General features: G+C 35.5%; 2 protein-coding genes across 2 annotated transcripts; both read right to left on the bottom strand.

The window, feature by feature from the left end:
- Positions 1-21: 21 nt before the first annotated feature.
- On the bottom strand, positions 22-10,497 carry LOC132293795 (serine/threonine-protein kinase BSK1-like). The gene is made up of 9 exons (XM_059791422.1): positions 9,922-10,497; positions 9,694-9,829; positions 8,759-8,892; positions 8,531-8,636; positions 4,663-4,748; positions 2,419-2,607; positions 1,012-1,176; positions 812-925; positions 22-453 (listed from the first exon to the last, which is right to left on the bottom strand). The coding sequence occupies exons 1-9, from the start codon at positions 10,252-10,254 to the stop codon at positions 205-207; spliced, it is 1,512 nt and encodes a 503-aa protein (XP_059647405.1). The 5' UTR covers positions 10,255-10,497; the 3' UTR covers positions 22-204.
- Positions 10,498-15,820: 5,323 nt separating this feature from the next.
- Positions 15,821-24,273, bottom strand: LOC132293793 (protein ALTERED PHOSPHATE STARVATION RESPONSE 1-like). Its single transcript, XM_059791420.1, has 4 exons — positions 22,705-24,273; positions 21,566-21,780; positions 19,983-20,206; positions 15,821-17,500 (listed from the first exon to the last, which is right to left on the bottom strand). Exons 1-4 carry the CDS (start codon positions 24,053-24,055, stop codon positions 16,771-16,773), a joined length of 2,520 nt encoding a protein of 839 aa, XP_059647403.1. The 5' UTR covers positions 24,056-24,273; the 3' UTR covers positions 15,821-16,770.
- Positions 24,274-27,983: the final 3,710 nt, after the last annotated feature.

The following is a 27,983-nucleotide window of genomic DNA, read 5'->3' as shown; positions in this document are numbered from 1 at the left end:
CAAGGCTGACATTCTTATAGATGGTGAAAGAAAACAATTTTATTAATGCAGGAACTAGTTTGTCCCTATAAATACATTTGCAGCAAAGACGACAAGTAGATGATTTCAATTCCGGTACTCATTTTACTAAGTCAGGAAGTTGTTAAGAACAACAGATGGCGATGAATAAATTTCCTTGTGATTTATATGGGTTGATTCTCATGATTATCTCCCACCTTTTTGCCTCTTCTCTTCAAGTCCAGCAGCCTCATTCAACATGTCAGCAGCATCCTGGTGCATGTCCAGTTTTGCAAGGGCAACTGACTGCATGTAAAAGGCCGTTGGCCAGTCTGGATAGACGCATTGTGCTTGCATTGCATCTCTAAGGGCAGCATCAGGTTGATCACATAGGAGATAACACAGACTTCGTCGTGCATAAACAGTTGGGGAGACCATGGTTCCTACATCTATGAACTGTGCACAAAATAAATCCAAAGGAACCATCAATAAATGTAACATCGTAGTTGTTTCAACCAATGCTTCACTCAACTTCAATTTTATCAAGTCCACTTTCAAAATTACATTGTGTGTAAGCTAGGAAGGGGTAGAGTCAATTAACAAATTGTGAACACTGGAGAGGAAAGAACAGTAGAAAACAATTTAAGGGCTATTTTTGCCCTTTTTGGCAATCAGCCATCCAGATAATAACCCACCTGCTGAACAGACTAGAATAGAAAGTGGTTCCGTTGACCCGTAAGGGCATGAATTGAAAATATGTTCTCAGCTGATGAGCATAACAATATTTTCCAACACAGGAAATGTAAAGCCATACCTGAGAATAACAATCAATGGCAGTTTTAAAATCCTTATCACGGAATGCATAGTCACCACGCTTCCGTGCCTCCAGCATATCTCTCATCTGTTGGGTCCATTCTTGAAAAGATAACTGAACCAAGAGACATTGACATAAATTTCTTAACATGCAACTCAAAACAGGACATGCAATAGACCATCTAGTACAAGCTCAATTACCTCATTGGTTCCTTCATCATCCCGGTAGTGCGTCATAACCAATATCTGATGGATTGCTGTGAGGTCCATTCGTGAACAGGCCTCACCCATAGGTGATAGAGGCCGTTGTGGGGTTGGTGGGGCTTCCTCATGTTTCGATATCCCAAGCATTACATAAGATGGAACCTGAAACCCATAATCCTGGTGATCAGATCCTTACTTGAAGCAGTACTCCTTTCATCCTTTTATGACCACATCAAATTTGTTTAAGATGATATAAAAACATATCTGATAACCACAGTTTTTGGCAATGCGAATTAAAGGCACTAAAGGGCACCGATGCACCTCAAGCAAAGCTGCTTAAGTGGGTGAAGACGCCTGATCAAGGCAAGAAGTGCAACAGGCTATTGGCTAAATGAATTTTTAAAAGAAAATAAATTTCACATATTATATTGCCAAACATGTTATACAATTCAATTGCACCATTGCTAGAGATAGCATGCTAACATAACAAAGATTTTCAAAATTATTTAAGAAGCAATATTTTATCACTCATAGACTCGTAGTAGTGATTTACGAAAATAAGTGATGTGATTTCAATATGAAGCTCTATGCTTCAAACCATACAAGTATGCACTTTTACCTGAAAATCTAAACACTACAGAAACTTGCATCCTAGAGGAAATGTGTAATTAGCAGTCAATGTGTGTATTTTTTTCTTCACTCAGCAATTCCAATGTGCAACCTGTCCCTTGGATTTTTTGGGTAATTCCTTTTAATTTTTTATTTTCTACTTCACTTCCTCACATGCTTGTTTCTTTAGCAACTATGCCAATAAGCACATATTGGCAAAGAGACCATCTATATCAAATTTTCAAGAACACCAATCATCTTTGGCAGAAGGGCCTTTATAGTCCACAGACTAAAAGTGAAGCAAGCTTCAGTTATCTACAAGTGCACGAGTATATGTTGGTCTTCTTATATGCCATTGTACAAATGAAAGACTAATTAGATTGTTCCTTGCACTATATATCTATTTGCAATGGTGCTAATGAAACTTTTTAAAATGATTTTATTTATTGTATCCATCAAAAAAACTGTTAAGGAATCTGTCATAATATAAGATCTTTATACCAATCCTTCTATTAGAATTTTAGACGAGAAATTTTATAGCAAAGAAGCAGAATTTCACCATGCCACTGAAATGATATATATTAAAATAATTTGTTGTCCTATGGATCCAGAAAGGGATTCTATGTACAGCATTTCAACAAAGTATATTTATGTATGGAACATTTTCTACTTTTGCATCTTCATCAGTCATGCAATAAAGAGTAATATCAAGTTGTTGCACCATCAAAGTAACTATGATAATTATATAGGAATGTAAAAATGTGGTGGTTTCAGAAAAAAGGAAAAGTTCCTTACATCTGATTTGGTTTGTAGTGGAGCAAGTGCCGCAACAAGATCCTTTGTGTTAGGTCGCTCTCTAGGTTCATACTGCAAACACTGAGAAGCAAGACCAACAACTACTGTTGCTTCCTCTGTAGAGAACTTTCCCTCCAAATGTGAGTCCATTAAGAGAATGATGTTCTTGCCACGTATCATATCAAGAGCCTACATTACAGAATAAATTAATTGAACCCTTGGAACTTCTATCTTCTTAGAGTAGATAGAACTTGAAAAGATGTCACCACAGTGATTCCCCAAGCAACACCAACATAAACAATTGAACTATCACAATGAATCCTAACAGGCATTCTGCACTCTGTTACTGTATTGTGTTTATATAATAATGTTCATAAGAAACACCGACAAACCTCAACCCCCAGCCACCCACAAAACAACCCAACAAAATTAATAAAATCAAACGTTTCTAATTCAATTTCAAGAATCCATTCGCTCCCTAATCATTATGCAATAGTAATAAAAATCCAATAAAAGGGGTTTCTACAATTTCATTAATGAATAATGCTGAGTATAATTTCTTGCCTTGTTGATCCAAGATAGTAACTGTTTTCCAAGATGATTCAAGAATTAAAATGATTTAAAAATGGAAAATGATACACCAAAAGGCTAAGGGAGGAAGGTGAATAGTGGACATGGTCAACCATCTCAAGCTATCCTGAGAAGGGATTGGCATGAGCCTATGTTCTCCTTTCTATTCTTTTCTTTTCTTTTTTCCTGAATGCCAAGAATATATGCAAGTGGTTCAATTTCTGTCGTTGGCAATCAATTTTCAAGCTCAATTTTGTTCCTCACAAGATAAACAAATATGTCACTCATCTTGCTAGTCTTTTCTTTAGGAAGGTCCTACTTCATAGTTTACCCATGACTTTTACTTTAGACCCTGGGTCCGCGACAATATTTATTAGCCACTTTACTTTATGGAGGTTTATGATAAACAAATTTCAAATTTTCAAGGAGTTCTCATCCCAAACTGGTTACAATGTCCTTCTTGACAAGCCTTGAAACAAATCATTCTACTCAAGAAACAACATGTTCAGGTGACGAGTCTACTTTTAATGAAACAAATCATTCTACTCAAGAGACAACATGTTCAGGTGTTGTACAAAGGAATAGGAATTATTCCACTGATAGTCCCTACTCCAAATCATGTTGTGTTCTTAGGGAATGCATGCATAATGCTTATTAGCCTGAAATACCAAAAGGTTTGGAAACTAACCCAATATTTTCAATTTGTATCCATATCATGTAAAATTTAACATCCCTCCTTGGCTCCTTGCATTATATTTTTTAGTTCAACCTTCATCTAGATCATAAATAATGCCAGTGCTCATGATGTACATTCAGCATCAATGACAACTAAGCACCTATCTACATAACACAAAATATCCTTCAGAGGAATTTAGTTCAAAAATTACATGGATTTTTTTTTTTTTTTTTTTTTTTTTTTTTTTTTTTTTTTTTTTTTCGATAAGTATAAAAAATTACATGGATTGACGGAATGCAGACATGAATGCTTGATTAGGACTGCAAAGCCAAACCCAATTATGATTTTTCCATTTAAGATGGATGACACTGCCCATGGATTGTGTAGGCCAACACTTTGGCCTACAATGTTATTATGATGGATTAGAAGGAAATAACAAAATGTGTATTGCATTATATAGATATTTTGCTAGATTAGACATGCACTAGTGATGGTAAGAGTTCCAAGGCCACATAACTAAATGTGTTGAGTGTCCAATTCGAGAGAAGTCCCAATGAATTATTGACTGATTTGGCTAATGATATTTGAATATTATATTATGTCAATGATATTTGAATATTATATTACGTCAACAATCATTTGTAACAGAAGGTAACAGAAGTTTCATTCTATAATGCCTTTGTTAAGGGTTTTATGATTTTCCTCAACCAAGTAAATTATTACTCTGTGAGTGAGAGATTTCTCAAGTGAACAGTATTACTGCTTATCAACTTAATATCTGTCTTCTCCTCTTACCACAATTTCCCCTTTTTTTTCCCTACTAAGTGAGTTATCTATTGATCTCTATGAATTAGTTAATTATCAACTTAAATCTTCCATAGCAATCCAGTCTTCACTACCATCAAGTACATTGTGGACCCCGGCTTACCTGATAAATAGAGAAGACCTTTACAAATATGATATATTTTAAGAATGTGATACAGATATAAGCAACTCACGTGACTTGGAGGGATGTGCTTTCCACTTAACAGATCCAATAGGACAGTGCCAAAGCTGTATATAACACTTTCAGGGGTGACCCTTCCTACAATATACGAAGAATCCCAATTACAGAACATACTAGTCAAAGCCATGTCAGACTATTTAAAACTAGAAATATTATCTTACTCATAAAACAGTGCTGACGACATTTAATGAATATTAACAACTAGACATGTAATATAAAATGGTAAAAGCATTTTTCAAGAAGATATGCACAGAGAGAGAGAGAAGTTTTACTTTATTCACTTTACAATAAAGCAGAGCACGCCACAGCTAGTAATGCATCAGAATAAGATAAAAATAGTTTTTCATGAAGATATATACATGTAGAAAGAGAGAGCGAGAGAGAGAGAGAGCACTTCATTCACTCAAGTAATGCTACTTGATAAAATATTATAAAGGCCATAATAGTTGTAAATAAATTTGATAATTCCTTTAAAAAAAAAAACAGAGAAACTAAATTAGTATAAATTAAAATATGCTATTGAGAAGAATATTGCATTGCCAGTCATTAATATATGCAAAGCAAGGCTATAATACATTGATTATATTGAGTTCCCAAAATGTTTTTCACACAAGAAACCACCTTATTTTTGCAAGAGAGTATTCATAAGCTAAGCCAGATTTAGCACCCACTTCAAAGAGTAGCCCAAGAATTTAGAGATATACTCTCCACTACTACTATCATCTTGTCTCATAAAACAAGAACCAGTGCATAGAAGTGACAAATTTTCATATCAATGAAGTTCAACAAAGGAATCCAAGTTTCTTCAAACTACAACTTTTAGAAAGGTATTCAGATACCGATGCTTCTGTGTTTCCATTTATCAACCCCTACAAAGCAACATATAACAAAAAGAGAAAAAGGATGGTCTGTATCGGTCAATCGCTTTGGTGAATGATTCTATCATGGATGCCTTAACATTAGCTTAGTTGCTTGTTTGCAATCCCTTCTTTTGGCAAGGATTGAGGAACAATTATCTCAACTGTAGCTGGTGAAAAGAAAAACTAAGGCTCCGGCTACTCCCTGCAATGAACAAATTGAGGTTGGAACTCATTACTCTTGCCCTAACCCAAATTATTTCGATTTCCCACTTGATTGAATTGGGTCCATGAATCTAAGAAACAATGAATATTCTTGATCTCTCTCAATTCGAAATTGCATTGATTACGAGCTTGTTTTATATCAATAGTAATTCATCATTGTTGTTTCACTCTGACCTAGAATATCATTAATCCGGCATGAGCAAGAAAAATTTTAGCTTTTTATTAGAATTCAAGTGAAGGAGTATATATATTGATTGAATACAGAAAGAGAAGACTCCCTACTTGTTTGTCCGAAATAAATATCTTCCAAATTTGAGAATCCAAATGGCAGTTCCAAAAAAATGTACTTCTATATCAAAAAATATTATTTGTGAAAATATTTAGAAAAAGAAGGGATATTAAGCAGCCCTAAAAGCCTTTTAGAAAATATTTGCTCATTGTTTTCGAACCTACTCTGCCCCATAGCCATATTGAATAGAACGTTGTATTTTTAGCAGTTTTTTGGACATTAAGCACCATTAGATGGGTTATTTTTATTGGCATCGGATTTCGTTTATAAAACTTCTTCAACATCTAGTACGCAACTAAACTACCAGTAAGCTACAGAATATAAGTATTAGTGTCACGACCCGCACCACTATGTAAATATTGTCCGCTTTGCAAACTGCTCATGCTCAAGATTTCAAAATACATCTACACAGTTAGCCTCGGGCCCTCCCTTGGGCGATGTGAGACATCACAATCACCCCCTCTTGGAACCCAACATCCTCGCTAACTTGACCCTCATGAGCTTGTGCACGCTCCCCCAATTCTTGGTTTGGGATTGGCTCTGATACCACTGTCATGAACCGCCCCGCTATGTAGATTGTGACATCCCACATTGCATAGGGGGAGAAGTTATTGGCATTTATATGTATGGATGTCTCTTAACTGTGTAGACGCGTTTTGAAAACCGTGAGCACGGAGAATAGGTAAAGAAAAACATCTACACAACAAGGTAGATCGGTCGTGATAGATGCTATCAGAGCCAATCCCCAGCCCGAAATGAGGAGGCGTGCACAAGCCCATGAGGGTCACGCTAGCAAGGACGCTGGGCCCAAGAGGAGGTGATTAGGAAAACGGCAATCATATTCCCAATTAAAAGCTAAAAAAAATTAATATATCTCATCAACAACAAATTTACATCATGGGTTTTAAAATACCGAATTGCTAAATCAATCCAGATCACGTGAAAAGACCACTTTGAAGCAGAATCACAGTAGACTCAGAATTAGGATCGTAGGATCGATAAATTATGTTGTCAAGATTTCAAAATACATCTACACAGTTAGCCTCGGGCCCTCCCTTGGGCGATGTGAGACATCACAATCACCCCCTCTTGGAACCCAACGTCCTCGCTAACTTGACCCTCATGGGCTTGTGCCCGCTCCCCCAATTCTTGGTTTGGGATTGGCTCCGATACCATTGTCATGAACCGCCCCGCTGTGTAGATTGTGACATCCCACATTGCCTAGGGGAAGAAGTTATTGGCATTTATATGTATGGATGTCTTTTAACTGTGTAGACGCGTTTTGAAAACCGTAAGCACAGAGAATAGGTAAAGAAAAACATCTACACAACAAGGTGGGTCGGTCATGACAGATGCTATCAGAGCCAATCCCCAGCCCGAAATGAGGAGGCGTGCACAAGCCCATGAGGGTCACGCTAGCAAGGACGTTGGGCCCAAGAGGAGGTGATTAGGAAAACAGCAATCATATTCCCAATTAAAAGCTAAAAAAAATTAATATATCTCATCAACAACAAATTTACATCATGGGTTTTAAAATAACGAATTGCTAAATCAATCCAGATCACGTGAAAAGACCACTTTGAAGCAGAATCACAGTAGACTCAGAATTAGGATCGTAGGATCGATAAATTATGTTGTCTTGCTTCTTCTTTTTTTTTGGATTTATTTGGGCATACAACCCATTCTTGGCAAAGAAATTAATGGTTTTTCTTTTTCTTTTTCTTTTTCTTTTTTTTTTTTGATAAGTCAAAGAAATTAATGGTTTTAAGTATAAAGCCCAACACTTGATAATTTGCATTTTAAAAAAAAAGGAACAAAAACTGAAGACCCAACTTCAAAGGTAGACACGATCCAGCCCTAAACTTCAAAGGTGTGCCTCACTACTTCAAAAGTTTCATCTATTTTGCTTTATTTTACTTGATTTTTCCTTTTTTTCTTTCTTTTTTAGGAAAAAATAGAGAGCTCAAATTCTGCGTGACTATACTTATGTTGACGTTTTTGCATAAAGAAATCAAGAAATTGGTTTCAAGTGTTTGTGATGTGCCCTACTCTCTTAGTATCTTTTAATGTTAATTGATTTTTGCTCGAATGTAGATACGCAAGAACATATCATTTGGTCGCACTCAGATATTGACTGTAATATGAAGCATTAACAAGTTATATTGACCCATTTCATTATAGAAAATTCTCCATCATGAACCAACCAGTGTCATAATTCATGTTTCAAAAAAATGTGTGAATTTCGATTATGCAGAAACAAGGACCATGAAATATGAACACCAGGTAGGAAGGATATTAAGTATGTGAATAATGTGACAGTCAAGTATGTGAATAATGTGACAATCAAGAAAGACGGATCAGTTGATCACGAGTCCCTAAGGTCGACAGGCATATAACTGCAGATGAATCATTTTGCATACATAGAACTATAAGGTTAATAATAGAGAAGAACAAACAAATACACATTATTCAAGTAGAGAAGTAATCACCATTTTTTAGATACTCCGGAGGTGTGTAGGCAAGATTTGTGCTATAACTTCTTCCATCTCTACTATTTTTCATCAAACCAAAACATGAAAGCCTCGGATCGCCATCCTACAAGGTCCATCAATTATAAGAATAGCACTCTATGTGACAGACTGAAGAAACAACGAAACAGACAAAAAGGGGCCAATGTGATAATAAACTTTACAATTGAAGGAGACAAATTGCAACACCTCATCAAAGAGGACCCTGTAAGCATTCAGATCATGGTACAACGGACGGCCTTCAGCACTACAATAGTGTAAGGCTTCAGCTATATATAGTGCTACTCTCAAACGCATGGCCCATTCAATGGTTTGATTTTCCCCTGTCAAGAAGAAATAAAAACCTGAAACTATCCACAAGAAAAAGCAATATTTCCACCTTCTCTCTATTTCAAAGTTGGGAGTATAAACAAGCAAAGATAGCAAACTAGCTAGGCTCTAGCACAAAATCAAAAATTTTGAAAATAAATTATTAAATGAAATAAGATTTAAAAAAAAAAAGCTACAGAAATAATACAAAAGTTTCTAAATTTACTTGCAAAATTAGAAGTGATTACTAACTTTGACGATGCATTTAAAAGCAACTAAAACTTTGCATCTGCAACCAATTGGATTGAGTCTGCAAATTTCCAAAATTCATCCTACTATCATTGCACGCCACTAGATTGTAATTAAGAACCACCAAACCCCGGAGACAATAAATAGAATCTAAACCTGAATAGTTGTCAAGAACCACCAAACCACTAAAGACAATAAATAGAACCTAAACATAGGTTGTCATCAAGAACAACCAAACTACTGTAGCCAATAAATGAAAGTGTGGAACTTCCCCTTCACTTCACTCCATCCTTGACCTCTCTTATGGACCACATTCTACCCCAGTACAGCAAAACCCAGGATAAGGCAGAGGGAAAGAGAATCGGACAATTATTTCATGGTCCTTACAGATTCGATTTGAATAAATGTATGCCAAATACACTAAAAGACTACCCAATTAAAGCATTTACAACAACAGCCAAGCTTAAAGATTTCATCAATTATATAATCTAAAACTTAAAATAAATCTAGTATGGATTAAATCAAGTTTAAATGATAAACCCCAAATGTAAAACAATCATACATACAGTGAAATAAATGCTTAGCAAGAGTATCATTGGGCATGTACTCTGCAACAAGCAATCTCTCATCACCATCACAGCAGTACCCAATCAAATTCGCGAGCCTTCGATGCCGCAACTTCCCAACACCCCAAGCCTCCTCCTAGAAAACCCACAAAGAATTATATACACAGAACTATAAACAGACAATCATATCAGAGAAAAATGGATGAAACTCAAGAAAAAGACCATTACCGCAAACTGTTTCGGGTCGGGCCAAGCTAATTTGGTAAATTTCTTTACAGCAATCCATCGGCGGTTCTGCAAGCGACCCTTGTAGACAAGATTGGGGGCTTTTTCGCCGCTCTCGGAGACGATGTAATCGGAGCTGAAGTTGTTGGTGGCGGCTTTGAGGTCGGCGAAGGAGAACTCCGAGAAGGAGGGTACGCCGGTGGCGGTTACCGGGTCGTGCCCGCCACCGGAGGGTGATGGGTGGTTGAATGGTGGGTTTTTTGGGCTGTCATGGTGAAGCTTGTGTACTTTTTCCGGGTGTGTCTCCGCTAGAAACGACGACGCACAGCAACCCATGACTATCGCTTTAGTGTGTGTCTCAGACTTTGTCCTTCAGACGTCAAGATGAACCATTTGTAGAGAGAGAAAGTAGAGAGAGAAGAAAAGGGAGTCGTGAAGTTTATGTCCTCCCTTTTGTTGTTGTTCAGTTGTTTCAATTTCTCTCTCTCACACATACAGATGCAGTGATCAATCTTACCATTACAGTGGCAAATGGGTTGCTATATATGCAAAGGGGTATTCTTGTCTTCAAAGGTCTTTCAAACTGTTTCAAGCATTTTCACAAATAGTTTGGTCCGGTTTAGTGTCTGATAAATAAAGGATGATTATGTTGATTATGTACTAATAATAATCCACTCTCTTAAATGCCAATGTGTTAAAGAAGAGCATCTTGGGTTTTGGTTATAATAATCGGACACGTGGCAGATTTTGGAGGGTTGATGAGTTTGAGAACTGTTTTGTTTTTAATGAAATTGATGATTTGTTAATGTCCGAAAACAATAAATTGATGATTTGTGTGTGGAAAATAATAGTGTATTAGATTATATTCTAGGGTTGAGGTTTTCATTGGATACCAAAATGGTGTTTATTATAGGTATCTTTCTTTACACCTAATAGTGTTTGTATATGGAAACCAAATGAAGGCATATATTCGCTGGACACATGTCCCCTAGTCGTAGCATTAATATCGCAAATTATCTCAAAACTCATTCAAATTGATGAATAAATGCATCTTCTTTGAAGGATGATCATTTGTTCATTGGCTATTTTATAAATAAATTAAGTTATATTTTATCCATCTCATTTTTATTTATTTTTTTTATTATATTAGTAATAATAACCTCACTATAGGTCGACACAATATTATCTATAATTCAATATTATCTATAATTTACGGATTTTAAAAGTGAAATTGTACACATGTATCTTGCCCAACTTCCAGCTAGGTTAGGCTATGATACCGTTAATAACAACCCTCACTCTAGCCAAACAAAATATTATCTATTTTTATCTCCCAAGGGTCACCCATTCTAGTATTATTCCCATTCTAGTATTATTCCAGGTTAAGTACGCTTAACTTCGAAGTTCTGGTGGGTTCATAGTCATCACGACTTTTAAACACATCGTGTCATAAAGGATATTGTTGAATCTACATATAATATTTATCCTATCTACCCAGACGATGTGGGATTATGTACCTGTAACTCGTCTAGTATGGTAACCTACTAAAACCACCTGTACACGCCACACACAACCGTTCACAAGGTCATCACTTTAGTAGTGAATGAATTATCAAATTTTTTCTTAATGGGTCCACAATAATATGATGGTTTACTTTTTATAAATTCAAATGCAATAAGGTTAAGTACATTGAATTTTTAAATGGAACACTTATTTTGTCCTTTCCATTTTGTGTTGTCAATCTTCAAAAATAAAGTGAATGTGTTATTTTCATAATTATCCTTTAAAATGATAAAAATCTCCCAAAGTGATGCTATAAATATTTGAACTTGAGAAGTCATCTAAGCTAATTTTATAAATATTTTCATTTGTAAATCTCATGTTTGAACTCTACCGTCTGTTTTTAGCTCCCAGGGGTAACCCATCTCTATAATTGCTTTTCGATAATTCTACTATGATTTCACCAAGGTTCAGTTTAGGATTCATGTGTTGAGAATTTTAGTGTGTATATATATATACCCCTAGCATTGTGGTTGTAGGTACTAGGTATAAATTATTCATAAGGATAGTTTTGTTCAATTTATTAATTTGTAAAGTTAAAAAGGTCAACTAAATTATTAAAAGTAATTTAGTCAATTTTTTTATGTCAGTTGGCTTGAAGGGTATCTTTGTTCACTTTTCAATCTTCAAAAGGTATCATTGTCCAAAAATCAATTAAGTTTTATGTGTATATTCTTTTGTCAAACTTTAGGAATGTCGCGTATTTTACTCATATTCTAATTTGTAAAGCTCGTGTTTGAAGTCTACTGTGTGTGTACACAAACTAATGAATTTAGTAATATAATTAAATAAATAATTGGTAATAGAATAATAGAAGAGATAAAAGAGAATTTATGAAATAAAAATTGACCGGGAGAGTCCGTCCAATCAAACTTTTGATCTGACCAACAAAGACAGACAAATTGTTGGAACTCCTTGTAGAAAAACAAACCCCAACCTCATTCAAGGTACGTGCATCAGCATGACCCTTACGCGGTTTATCCCAACCTCAACGACTGAAATGATGATGAAGTTCCCACAATTGCTTAAACATATTGTCAGCATGTTTCTTTCTTGTTAATCCTCTCTTACCATATATGCTAAACTAGGAAGCAATTAAATGGTTGTCCACAACAAAAGTTTTGTGAAACCATTCTTCAAAGATTTTACCTATGATGATGATATGTCAAAATAATAAACTAAATTTTAAAATTTTATTATATGAGCAATGTCAAAGGCCTAGACAAATTTTATATAAATAAAAAATGATGTCATTGTGATATTACCATGATGTTAATCCTCACTCGAATAAATTAGGCAGATTTGTCCGATTTAAAAATAACCCAAAAGGGACCTCAATCATTTTTGTTAAGGGAAAAAAAAAATTAAAAAAAAAAAAAAATCTACTTGAAGTGTACATGCTATTATGGAAGTTATAGAGTATGAGCAAAATAATTAGTGTATTCACCATCTAGGTGACACATATGGATGTACACCAACCAAAGAAGTTGCATGGTCTTCTATCAATCTAAACTATGCCTTTCATGGTGGCATATGTGCACTCTCAGTGAACACACCCTCTCAACTGTTTAATTCATAAACTTCTTTCAAATCTTGATGCTCTCTCTCCTCACTTTACCTCCATGATATCATGATGCCTTTTCATTTGTATATTTGTTGCCTTTAGAAGGCCCTACTCGGTATCTTAAAATTGGATTCAGAAAAAATTCAGTATAAATTTTGAACTGAATTTAACCTAATACGTTGATTCAATACTCTCAAATATATCAAAATTTGATATATCATGTTAAAAGTGAATATTAAACACTAGTGAAAAATGCACATGGTTCGGTTTGATTTAATTTAGGAATAATAATTTAAGCCTAAACTTATTAAACCACCCAAATTCGTCCATTAAAATTAAATTATCTAGACACTCAAATTTAAATGAGTGTGTAACAATGAATAAAAAGTAAGTACACATATAATTCAATGGTCAATGATGAGTTAAGAGTGAGAATACCCATCTTAACCTACTCAAACAAAATCCTCTTTTCTTTCTCCTCCTTTTTGCCTTTTTCCTTCTCTTTTATCTTTTTCATTTTTTTTTCTCCGTCCTCCCCTTTTTTTTTCTCTCTCTCTTCCCTCTCCTCCCTGCTTCTTTTATTTTCGTTTTTTCCCTGCTTTCTCTCACCTCGCTGCTTCTTTTCTTTTTCTTTTTTTCTTTTTTTTTTTTGGTGATCTCTCTCTCTCTCTCTTCCTTCAAATTTTGTTATGACCAACAATTAATTAAAATTCTTGCTCAAAATTCCTTTTTTAAAATATATGTAATTAATATTGTTGAGTAAGTTGCATAGTGATTTTTTTCAAAATAAATTAAAAAAATTAATTTTAACTCCTGAAATAAAAAAATTAATTAATATTGTTGATTAAGTTGTATGGTGACTTTTCCTGAAGGGAAAAAAAAATTTAATGCTTGAAATCAACAAATTAATGTAAGAACAAATTATTATTATTATTTTTTTCTAGCCATGGATGGTAGGAAAGTAAAAAAATTGCAAAGGTAATAAAAAAATACTTAAATAAAAAAGGTTGGAATGAGTTAACCTGTTTTAACCAGTCCATTTGAACCCTAATCCATTTATGATCCACTATTAGTGGGTTGAAAATGGATTACTGACCCATTCATACTTAACCCATTCCAAGGCCGCCTAAAACTCGCCCAAACCCACTCAATTACCACCCCTAATTTAATTTAATAAAGCAACTCAGTCTTAATGTTATGTAAAAATTAAAATTAAATTGAGCCAATTGAACTCCATAAACTGAATCAATGCGAACCGTATAAGAACAGTTTAAACGATTGGGTTTTACAAATTGAACTTAATTAGCTAAAAATGACATTTAATAATAACCAATTTAGCCTAAATCAAGCATTAATTTATTAATCTTTTATTACTCAGATAAATTTTCCTAGAGTACTTTCTCTCGAGTATATATCTAGTTCTTTTGGCTTCAAAGTAACATAGTTACAATGCCATAAAGAACAAGAATACAAATTTATTGATATATTTATGTGAACAAGAACTAATAAAATTGTTTACTTGCCAATCAAATAATATATATAACCGAATTGATTCAACTTGCTTGACTTCTAAACCAATCTTAATCATTCCATTATTTTTGAAATCAAAATCAAACTGTTGAGCCACCGAATCAAACCAGACCAAAACGTATAGTTCGACTTGTTACAGATCAATTTGATAGTTTGAACAGATTCATGTGCACCCTTAGCTGTAGTTTCAAACATACAAGATCCAAAGTCATTCAGCTTCAACAACCGATATTGCCGACTAAAATGCTGCTATGCTGTGATGGGCTAAATATAATAATATATGTCGTTCATCTAGCCACTGATCATGCCAATTTTTTTTTTTTAAAAAAGCCCTATAGTTTTAGTAGAATTTGAGGTTTCCTATTCTTGTTTTCAATAGAGTATTGCTATTTATTATCTTATAGGTATAGTGTAACAAAGGTCATTTGTCTCATATCGGAATCGGATAAGAAAGTGATTGGGTATAAATGGGTGGGTATGCAGAACTACCCAATAGTTCGAGATTTTGGATAAATGGGTAAACGTCCACCCGTTACAGTTAGTATTAGAACCAGACCCAATCCTTGATCCGGTATCACGCCAAGCGCCAGGCCTGGAAGGAGTCCAGGTTAGCACCCCGGGTAGGCAGGGTGGCCCGTACCGCAACGAGGGCGTTGCGAGTTTGAGTGGGGGAGAATATAACTACGGTCATTTGTTCCAATATCGGAATCGAATGGGAGAGTGATTAAAGAAAATTGTAGATATATATCATTATACCAGGGTACAAGCTACCAATGAACACTGAATCCAAACAACACTTTTGTCAAGTTTAGTGCACAAGCGAACAATAATGTCAGCAAAATACATCAAAACTTGTCCTCTAACCGTCTTGATCAGGCTCTTTTTTCTTTCTTTTTTTTCCTTTTTTTATTTTTATTTTTATTTTTCTTGGCAAATGTCTTGATCAGTTGACGAGCTAGACTATGACACATGCACCACAATGTTTTCACAAAAAGTCAAAAAAGAAAAAAAAGAAAAAGGAAGCCGGAACAAAGTTCCTCGTTTCACATTATTTCGGGTTTTCCTTATACACCAATCAACTCAACTCATCAGTCAGGTGGCATTATTTGTTTCAAAAGGCAGCAACAATCATTCACCTCAATCTAGGCACTCAATTCAATCCTCCATATTTAATGTTTGGTCACATAAAAATTGAGAGAACTTTGATCTAAATTTTCTCCTAAAACACTAATTCCACGTAACCGGATATAACAAAAAAAATAAATAAATATAATTTGAAATCTCACTGACAATGACAACCACACCCCCCTAACCATTTTGGGTGTTTTCTATCCGTCAGTAACAAACAATAGGGATCTCTGTACAAATAACTGACATTAAATCAATAAATAACTAAAATAAGTGCATTTTCTATCCTCCTATTATACATCATCATCTGGTATTTGGGTGTTTCCATGACTTGCGTCACTAAACAGCCAATAAGCATTAACTCGAACTTATCTACTTTCCTAATGCAAAATTGAAGTTTAGTCTGCAAATTGGCTGTAGGCGCCTGCCTGTCTTCATGGATGCATGCCCGCCAACCACTTTCCTTTCTCAGCTTTTGTTCCCAAGGAGAAGATTCAAAACGAGTCCACTCAAACTGCAAAAAGTTTGCGACACTATCTAACACAAGCAAAAGCAGCAGCAGCAGCTCATGGAGTATAATACTGATGGGCAAATGCAGATTCAGCAGCCATCAACCCGACTTGCCCACCTACAACTTCTGAATCCTCATCATCAGCCAATGCAATAGCTTTCGAATCCCCATCACCAGTCAACAGCTTTTAGATCCACGTCTATACCATCAACGGGATGGGATGACTGGGTCGAAATGCAAAACAACTGATATATTGCCCCGGAAAGCACCATCTCTTCTCAACATTGGCAATACCTGCTCCCAGAACAGTAAGCCAAATATAGCCTGATGTTGAGTTGAAACCACCATTAACTTAAAGCCCAACTTCCCAACACCAAAACTAGCACAATCAGGCTTCCATTGCCAAGCCACGGCATAAAGCAGTGGATAACTCCATTCAGAAGTCTCGAGTTTCAAGTAGTTTTTCAACAGAACTGCAAGTTGAACATAATTAACCAAAACATGCACTCAAAAGAGATGATGCTGGTTAAGCACACCATGCAGCCCTCTATGAGGCTTTCTAATGCCCTCCAGCAAGTCCATCCTCTTCAATACGTTGCAACAGATCCTCATAAACCTTCAAGGAGTTAGCTGTAAACCTCTCCATTGCCCCAAAAATAAGTTGCAGACTCACCTGTATACTATTGCTTGTGTCACTCTGATACACAACTTGTCCGGTTACTGAGAGACCACTGTCAACCCCAGAGACCAGAACAATCTTTTTGTCCAACGCCTGGATCTCCTGATGTATTTTCTGGTCCTGTCTCTCCAAGTGCTTAACTTGCCTCTCCGTATCCTTGTTTATTGTCATCCTATGGCGCATTTCTTGTTTATCCCGCTCCCATAGCTGAAGTACACTCGAGGCAAAATTTCGCATAGAATCCACAACTTCTTTTTCAGAGATACTCTCCAATGCTTGCGACCACTGATTACATATCACAAACACAGGGGGTGCACCTATCCTACCAGGAGAGAAGGGAGCAATTCCATCATCTGTATCTTCGGGTTCATACAGAAGACATTTCAGAAGCCAGTTATTCAACGCTTTGACATAACCTTTCTGGGCACCAACCCAACTAGAGAATCTTAAAGTCCAGTTAAGAAGCTCATGTTCAAGCTGCAATGTGGCTTCCAGACGAGCATCACTAAAGTGTTTGCCAGATGCAATGCTATCTAATCTTTTAGCTTCTCCAATAGCTTCACACTGACTATGATGGCACTCAAGCATAGACTTCCACATCTTGGTTAACCTGAACAAAATCCAGATCAGCCGCCATCAGAAAAATCTAAAGCATATAAATTTAAAATCCGTGCACAAAGAAAAATGTTATTGAGATATTAATCAGTATGCCAGGAAAAAGTACCAACTGGTGTAAAAAACTGGGAAAAGCAAATAAAAAATGTTCCATAAATGTTCTTCATTTTATCCTATTTCAAGGAATCAGAGCAATGGGCAACCTGTACAGCATGCTCACCTTGTTCCTCGTCCCCTCTCATTTTTCCACAAGAAGATGGTTTAGATGTTAATTTGTTAACAGAGAAAACAAAGACATACAAGCATACACAAAAATATAACCACCCTGAAAGTGGGAGCTTAAAACTTAAACTAGTAACTAATGAGCCCATAGATGTTCTCACACATTCACATACGTTAACATAAATACCTTCATTGAAGGCAACCACACAGTAAAAACGAGTAACCCAAATAATGAATTAATAAAGAATAAATAAAATAGACTTCACAGGGTAAGCTTCACTTTTGTGGTTGTTCTCATGCATATCCAAGTAATTGTGGTTCTTGAAAGAGATGCATTTAATAGACAGATGAAATCACCAATACACAATATAAGATTTTCCTTCTTCAATCAAGGACAGGAATGCCAACATAAAAGAAAATTTAATTGATGTGGTTTCTCTATGATGATCACAGACTTGAACAAACAGTTCCATGAATAAAAAGAGGCACCCTATCAATCATTTTGTAAATAAAATTAATCATGCCAATCCAGCTGCAATTTAACTACTATCTTGAATATTAAGTTATTAACTGGTCCCTAAATGGAACAAAGAGCTCAGTGGCCAGAAACAGCAACCATGCTATAATTGACATGCCTTGTGGAGGTTTCCACGACCTTCAAGCACATCCTGCTTATTTACCAACAAAAACAGAGACTAAACATGATTTTTTTTTTTTTTTAAATAAGTAAATAAATAAATAACAGAGACTAAACATGATCAACATAGCAAGCAACAAATTCAGTGAATAGAGATTTGGATTTTGCTACTATCTTTCCTTTTCCTTTTCCTCCTCCTGGGTACAAGGGAAGAGTAGGCAATACAAGAAGAATGGGGCCAATAACACAAGTCAAAACTACACTTTTTACCTTCAATTCCATGCAAAAAAACATAGAGAATAATAATACGGGTTCATTGAAATCAAAGTCATATCACACGATATACTGTATAAATATGAAGGGAGAGGGAAAAAAAAGGTGTGAACATCGTGAGTAACCCTACTGCTAACCATGCACTTAACCAGATAAAAAATCAAGGATCGTGGGGGCCAAATCCTGCAAGGCCCTTAAAGGCACGTGGATTGGCAGGCCCAGATGTAGAATTGAGGAAATGAAACACAAAAAGAAAAAGAAAATAACAAATAAATAAAAAATGATCATCACTAACTAAATAAATAAGTAATAAATAATGATCATCAATAAGGTGGCCCCCTTTGATGGCACAAATACCTGAAAATAGGCATGAAATAATAATCCATGTAACATATTATAAGATTTACGGGTTTGTTCTTGTCAGTGAAATTTCATAAAGCTTATTATTGGACCTCAGAGAAGAAATAAGAACAAACACAAAAAAAACAATTGAATTAAAAGTTCTCTTCCCCCACCATCCTAATGCCAAACCTTAACTCAATAACCTCATGTTCTATCTTGTTTCTTCTCCTCATAGGCTCATATGTCCTCCTTCGTTTTTTGGATTCACTCTTTTAATGACCAAAAATGCAAAGAAATTTCATAAAGCTTATTATTGGACCTTAGAGAAGAAATAAGAACAAACACAAAAAAAACAATTGAATTAAAAGATCTCTTCCCCCACCATCCTAATACTAACCTTAACTCAATAACCTCATGTTATATCTTGTTTCTTCTCCTCATAGGCTCATATGTCCTCCTTCGTTTTTTGGATGCACTCTTTTAATGACCAAAAATGCAAACAAAAGTAGAACTCAATAACCTCTAGTTCTATCCAATTTCTTCTCCTCATAGGCTGGATTCACTCTTTTAATGACCAAAAATGCAAAAAAAAAAATAGAGCTCACAGATACAAGAGAAGAAAACTATTTACTATTCCCCTAAAAAAACAAATGGTAAGGCTAAAAATTGTATCCCTTGAGGCTTGGAAAAAGGGCAAGGGCAAATGAAAGAGGCTCCCGCCATCACGGGATCTGGGGAGGTGAGATGTACGCAACCTTACCTCCACATGCGGAGAGACTGTTTCCTTGTTTCGAACACGTGACCCCCAGGTCACAATGGAACAACCTCACAGTTGCACCAAGGCTCGCCCTCCTTGAGGCAAGGAAAATCATTCAGAAAACCCAACTCCATGTAAGTGATTATTTTCAGACTTAGGAGTAACATTATGCAGGAATAAAGAAAGTACAAAAGAGAAAATAATAAGCTGAGAAGAGCTAATGCAAAACTCACAGAATTTACATACCCTTGAATGAATTCATTTAGTTGCGGCCACAACTCTTCATCCCTCAATTTATTTATCTTCACAGAGATTTTATCAACAACCTGGATCGCAATTCTTATTTTTGTGGAAAGACTCCTGACCAAAGTTCTTGTGGTGTCAACTTTGTGAGCCTCAGCACCCTTTTCATCTAAACGCTTTAACCTTCGGGACTTCCTCTCATGGAGTACCCTCATTTTTTCCTCAACCTATAAAGAGCATAAACATTGAAAAAAACTCAATGAGGAGCAAAATATAGAGAATAGTAGAAATATGAAACTCATCCAAAACAGCAGTATGCTTTCAGGTTACATCCAACATCCATGCTAATTAGTGAATTGCACATCAAATATATACAAATATGTAAGAGCTATAAACCTACTTAAACACCTAGGAAAACAAATGATGGAAATTCAGTTACCCTATGATAGTGTGTGTATAGTTAAATACAGCCCTATATATATAGGGAAAGTAAGAAAGTGTTGTTCCCAACCCCAAAACATTCGAGAACTTGCGGTAAGGCTTTAGCGGAATGAGTTGATCGAAAAGATAATGCATGCAATAAAAGCCACTACTCTGGGATTATGGGCATATGGGGCAACCATTGAGGGATAAACAACTTATTAAATAGAGAATAGGAGTAGGTAAGAAAAGAAATGTTCAAGAAGCCAGATTGGTAAGTGAAGCTCAAAGAGAAATAGGAATTTAACATGTTTCTGTATCCACGGAGTTCAAAAATTGTGCCTCCTTTATCATTCTTAAAAGAAAAAAAGTGTCTGTGAGATCAGTCTGGAAACAGAACACATATCATCTCCAGTACCAAAAAACTCAAAACGTACAAATGCAAATTGACATGTGTTCAGTTGTATGTATCAGAGAAATGTATTGTACAATAACAAGCTATGTAACATGGTCTCTTTACAAAATATAGCCTAATGTACTTGTGTCGGACATGAAACACTTGGACATGGATATATGATATTTATTTGACACAAAGTTGGACATGCATTTACAATATTTCAAGTTTATTGCATAATTATACATAAAACTCTCTTAATATATTCCTTTCGTCCACTTTATTACTTTAAGATGATTGAAAACATCATTTTATCCTAGAAAATAAATTTAACAAATTAAATAATACAAATATTTAGCCGTGCCTCCATGTCTTTGAGTTTTAAGATTTATAAATCTGATGCTTAGACACAGATCTGAACCGACACAAGTACCCGAGTCCATGTAAGAGAGATAACAAGTCCATAGACATAGAAACTTTCAAGTGCTAGCAAAAGTGCATCAGATGGATCATATACATACATGCAGAAGAGCGCGCATGCATCTATGAACGTACATTCATGTTTAAATTATCCATGAAATTCACAATAGTTAAACATTTCTTTTTTTGGTAAGTTTTAGTTTGTAGGTCAATCCCAATACGAACTAAAGCCCATACCCACCGCACCACTTGGTTATGTAAGTTCTATCTGGATGGCTGTTCGTCAGCAAAAACATTTCACAAGAAAAGAGTTCAGCAAATATGAAATTAACTACAGAAATCAACAGCATACCTTAACCTCCTCATATAGTTTCTTCTCCCAAAGGTAGAGCTTCTGTAAGGTAGAAGAAAGATTCCCAGACTTCATCCCCACATCTTCGCCAATATCCAAGTACGCAGGATCAGCCTTCTCAATTGAGGATGCGGACTCAGCAGTTTTAGAAGTAGAAGCCTGTGAGGTTACTACCGACATTGAAGGAGTAACTGCATGCAACATCTTGGACGACACTGCTCCAAAGAACCACAAAAACAAATGTTAGGGCACAAATCCCGATTCAATCAAACAGATCATTTTAAGTACAGTCTCAATGTGCACAAATAAATCAAGAGAAAGTTCAGTGATCCTTGTGTAGAAGTTTAAAGATATCAATTTGACCACCAAAAAAAGGATATGTCCGTAACTTTTTGTAAATCAACCAAACTGACGACCATAAAGACTACAGAAGGTGTTCAAAAATTAAACTTCTTGCAAGGAGCCTTATAAACCTCAGAAAATAAATTACAGAAAAATACAATCCATTACATTGATATGAGGCGTCCTATTATTCTCCGAAAAAAGGTATGGCATCTCTTATTCAATTTCATTTTTCTTTTTGTCCTTTTTTTGGCACAAAAGAAACATTTTACAATATAATAGTAACTTTAAATAATATATATTATCTAAAAATATTAAACCTTCAAGAGAGTAGTTGATCTGGTTTAACAAGTTGAACCAATTGCAAACTCATGTGTCACATGAAAGAGAGATTAATCAGACATGAATTATACAAAAGATCCAAATGAAAAAATGTTATTGAAGCATCAATTAAGTTATAAATGATTTGGTCCTGCTGGGGCTAGCCTATATCGCTGAATACACTATGCAATCATTTGTGATGACAGAATCCAATCATGGTTGAATCAATATATCCTAACCTAGACTTCAGCATTTTAACATTACAGAGGGGGACAAAAAAGGTTGGGCAGTGAACATGTCAAGATGACTTTTTGATATTATTCTTGCAAGCATTCGCATCATGTATGAAATAACCAAGCTGACAGTCCACAAAGACAATTAATTGCTCAAAAAGAAGAAAAGGTGTCAAAAAATCGAACTTCTTGCAAGAAGTACGATTCTCAAAAGATCAATTACAGAGGAATACAATCCTTTACCTTGATATGAGGCATTTTTACGGCGATGTGTATGTGGATATTTTCCGGCCTCAAGCATCTTGGAAAGGCCCTCCCCTGACGCCGAAGCTCCCTCAAACCCGACCTTAATTTCCCTTACAACTTCGGAGTCACCCCTTAAACGCCCTCCAGCCTTAAAAGCAGGCACATTGCCCCGATCCCCGGACTTCTCCTCATTATCGACAACTTTTTTGTCCACTACGTGCACCTCATACTCTGCACCGTGGTTCTCCATTGATACGCTCGGCCTCGTGTGGTAAAACGCCTCAGAATCATTCACCTTCCCGTCGTCGTCTACCACAGCCTTTGCATAATTTTTACCACCACCACCACCATCCATGAACTTGTGATCTCCGTCTACCTCCTTAACAACTTCTTGCTGGTAATCCTCATCTTCCAAATCGGGGATTCCCTCCTCCTCTCTCACCTCCCTGGAGTCCCTACTGGGCGTATACGGAGGATAATACTTCTCATAAGTCTCGAAAGGGTTCAAAAAATCCCAAGCTGAGCTCGATGGCGGCGAGGGTGGAGGCGGAGGTGTTTTCGAAGACGAAGCCGACGACGAAGTCATAGCACCAACCGGAGGCAGCTGCTGCGACGAGGAACCATAAGGTGGCGATGAACCAAAGAAACCATTCATACCACCGCCGCCGGCATAACCATTCACACCACCACCATAATTCGACGTGTCGTAATATGAGTAACCACTAGGGGTTTGATTCGAGTAAGGATAAGGGTAGTACGAAGAAGAAGATTCGCCCATTTGCACAGTCTCCGTACTCATCGGCCGTTGCTCGTACGACACCGATTGTGTCGCTTTATTCTTCATATAATTCATGTTCATAAATCCACCTGAATATGAACCACCTGGATACGATCCACCTGGATACGAACCTAGGGTTTCATGATCCGCATAATTCAACTGACCATAAGGATGCTTCATAGGCGAAGAAGAATCATCCAGATGGTGATGCAGAGAGTCGGAACCGGAATCATCATCGTCGTCAGAACCGGAGTGGAAGTGCAGATGCGAACCGGAGCTAGAGTGAGAGTGATGAATAGCGGCCTTGGGCGAACCGGACGGTTCGGGATCCCCTTTCCGCTTAGTCGGAAGATTGAGAACTGGCGAAGGCAGATCGGCGGTAGAATTGTCGAGATCTCGATCGAAAAATTTGTGCAGAGAGAGGCCAACATCATTGAGCGAGTGTATATAGGCGACGTGAGCTTCGGCGAGTATGTAACGCTGCTGAATCGCTTGGTCGAGGAATTCGCACCGCTGACGGCAGAGCACCACCGCCGGAAGGTCGTCTAGCTTAGACGTCGCACAACCCATTTAGATAGCCAATGAAGTGATGAAAAGAAACTAAAGAAAATTATCAAGAAATCAACAAAGACATGGCCGTGGATTTAGGGTTTGGAGGGGGAGGAAGGACAGAGGAGGAATCTCGCCAGCGCGGAGTCTGTCGTCGGCTTGTAGCAGAGAGAGAGAAAATGTATAGAGAGAAAGCTGCAGTGTGTACTTTTTGAGGTCACGCTCTTTTTTTAAACTAATAAAAGGGAGGATTATACTGAACTTGGTAATGGTTAGTTAGCCACACGACGTCGCTTCCAACGTATTCTATATTTTTTGGGGGTGAAGTTTCTAGAGAGAGAAAGAGTGGGTTTCTTGAGAGAGAAAGAGCGGTGTTTGTTGTTGACGGGGGACTTTGACGGCTATTGACGGCATGACGTTTCTTCAGTTTTTTGAGACGGTCGCCACGTTGATATTCTGAAAATACCCTTCTTGTTCGTTAAAGTTACATAACAACCATCTTCGGCTTTTCGTAGGTAAATAATATCATATGAAGTCTTCTTTTGGAAACCGCGTTGGTTTTTAACTTTTTATGTATTTTTTTTCAAATATAACTTATAGACTCAAGTGTTTAGAAGTTTTGCACAATTTGGATTTTGGTTGCTTTGTGTTGCTATCAGTATGTTTGACAGTTGACAATTGAATTGATTATATCAGTAGGTGTTTTTTTTTTCGTAATTAATTATATTAGTAGGTTACTGGTGGATTTCTTAAGAATCCGTTTTTTATATTAATTTTATTTAAGTAAAAAATAAATATGAGTATTAGGCTCTAATTAAATAGGGCAACATTTATTTCATTTCTCAAAAAAGAAAATTGATGGTTCCATTACAAATTAGAAAATATGAATAGTTGAATTTATATATATATATATATAAAGAAGAGACGGAAAAGAAAGCCTAACCAGCTAGTATTTTGTAGGAAGAGATGGAAAAGAAAAGTAGCAAATGGTCTTTTCCACGTTTGGAAGAGGAAAAGAAAGGGATAAGAGACTTCCTCCCGACTCACCGTATCTCCCGTCATTATATTTATTATTGGTTCCTCAATTAACCCCTGAATAATTATAGTTCCAGGTAAAACAAAAATTTACAGGGTTTTACTCATTAGTCAATCCAAACACCTCCCAATCACTGCATGAAAAGTGTATGATCTCCTTTTTTTCATGAAACATGGATCCTGTATGATAACGTTAAGAGACCCCACAATCACTCATGAGAGTAACGGAAGATTTGGTGACCACTGTTATATTATTAGCTCACCATTACAAAATCAATAAAGCAAAACCTACAAATTAAATGAGTAAAATCAATTAGATAGTTAAATTATGAGTTACTACTACTGTTGTGTTGGAGGTGACTACCAAAAAAAACGATGACAGTAAAGTTAGCATCTCATGCATGACATTAAGGTGTAAGAATGGCAGATATATAAAAGGTGAAAGCAAGATGGGGACCATTCCGTAAACAATTTGAGTATTTATGGTTTTGGACCGTTTGGGAGATCAATTTGTGAGCGTGTGTAAGAATCCAGAACTACTTTGCAGACCAAATAAATAGAGAACTCATTCTGTCCAGGGTAATGTGTATGTACATCTGTAACCTCTCGTATCATTTATATATGTTTCCAAAAATTGTCAAAAATTATGTTTGGAACTGGAATCGGAAGAATTTATAAGGACAATAATAATATATTGTTAATTTCTTAAAACTCAAGTACAATGACATATTTTCTTGATCGTGAGTGACTTTGTATGTATTTGTCTTAGTAATTTTTTTGAGATTATGTTGTATGGATAACTAGGAGGGACCCATTGATTATGAACACCCAACAACAAAAAAAATAAAAAATATAAAGAGTAATAGTATTAACCTCATTTACTGGAAATAAAAAAAAATAAAAAAAAAAGATTTTATTTAACCTCTTTCATGTTTGAATAATTGAAGAAGAAAAATAAGTTGTGATATCCCTTTTATTAGGATTAAAAAGCACCGATTAATTATTAAAATTGTGTCATGTTACTTAAAATTTACGAATATAATTGAATTATTATACAACACCTAACTTTGTCCTCTTTTCATTCTAAATTGCTCACTTTGAAAGGACAGATAAAATACAAAATACTATTTAAAGGATGAGTCTATATCTCATTTTCTATTTCAATCTACATTTTTCTATATCAATTAAAACAAATATAAGATAAACAATTCCTCCTTTTTTTAAGTATTTTCTTTCTTCTTTCTCAAAATCCTTCATAGTTCAAAATTGAATTATTATTCAATACCCAAGGGACGCTTGATTTGTAATTATGAAAACAATTTTTTGTTCTCAAAAAACTAAAAAACTAGAAACAATACAAAAATTTTTGCTTGATTCAGTTTTTAGAAAACTCAATTATAAAAATACGTATTTTCATATAACTATAAAAGATTATTTTATGAGAACGTTTTATGTTTTCTGTCTTCTGAAGAACGATTTGTCTCCTTTCATTCGAAGTCTCTCAATTTGAAAACAACACTATCTCTCATTTTAAGGTATATAAAATGAGACGTGCTGTGAAAATCAATTTAATTGATACTTTTAATTTTAGCATAGCCCAAAACTGGATTTTTCAAGAATTATTGGATTTAACCGAATGAGTTAGGAATCCAAATAAAAATGAGGTCGAGAAATAAATATGTGTCAATTACATGGGCAAAGTGGTAAAATTATTCGTCCAATAAACTGAAGAGGTCAGCAATTCTAAAGTCACAATCAAACATTGACCACGCCTCTTCTCTTCTCAGTCTTCCACAATAAAGAATGGAGTTACAAACCGTGACCAACTTAGTTTTGTCTTACGCCGCGTACTGTGTGAACGAGTTTCCAAATTACCAAAACAGCCTTGGACACATCTTTCTCCAAATGGCTCTACTCCATGCAATTCAATGTCTTTTTCATTTCTCTTTCTTTGGTAATTACAACATATAATCTTATCGTTTCTGAAAATTACATTTTCATCAAAAAATGTGGAGAGGTTTAAAAAATACCATTTAATGAAGATAAAGCTAAAAAATATATAATTTTAGAGAATATTCTTCTTAAAAATCTAAAATCTTTTTTGTGTTTTAGAATTTTAAAAACCATATCTAGATAATTAAGTAAAAGGGCTCATTATTTCGGAAATAATGAACTAAAAAGGAAAACTACTATTTTCAAAATCGTTATTTCAAGAGATAAAAAATCAAACTTATTCAATTTTTACCGTTGGAATTAGGTTGTTCATAAACTTGAACCCTCACCGGGGCATGATATTGTTGAGTCATGGATTGATTAATATGCTCATGCACGAACAGTCCCAATATGGAATGTTATGTGTTAGTTGGCACTCCAATACATTATTCCTTCTAAAAGTGTTTTGTATTAGTTTATAAATACAGATCATGGTGGTAACTATATATCAATATATGTGGCATTTCTTTTCGTCTGATGATCTGTTAATGAATGGTCCAATCTTTTTATAATCACCCACTTTGATTTCAATTTGTTTGATATGTGATTCATAATCCTCCAACAATGTGAATCACACTCTTTTTATTTTATAATCATCCATGTCGCGGTGTCACCACATTGAATTTGCACCAGTTTAACTTTTACTATCATGAGATTTGTTTGCAAGTGATTACTTTCTTATTTTTTTTAATTATTTTGTGTGAGCTCAGTTTCTGAATCAGACTAATCCGAAACACATGCTCAAAGTTGTAAAGAAAATGCCTCTCAAAAAATAAGAATATTTTTTTTGACTACTCACTTATAATAGGGTTTGAAATATAATAATTTGGCCGTGGATTCATTTCGGTCTAAATTCATGTTGCAATATCAAGTTGAGTTTGACTTAACTAAATATCGTGTTTGTGTGTATATTGGGATAATA

Source organism: Cornus florida, unplaced genomic scaffold (genome assembly GCF_030987335.1).
Source record: "Cornus florida cultivar Cherokee Brave unplaced genomic scaffold, ASM3098733v1 CherokeeBrave_3.0.0_Hap2_Chr02, whole genome shotgun sequence".
Classification (NCBI taxonomy): Eukaryota; Viridiplantae; Streptophyta; class Magnoliopsida; order Cornales; family Cornaceae; genus Cornus; species Cornus florida.
The sequence above is the reverse complement of the archived record's forward strand: the minus strand, read 5'-3'. Positions and strand labels throughout refer to the sequence as shown.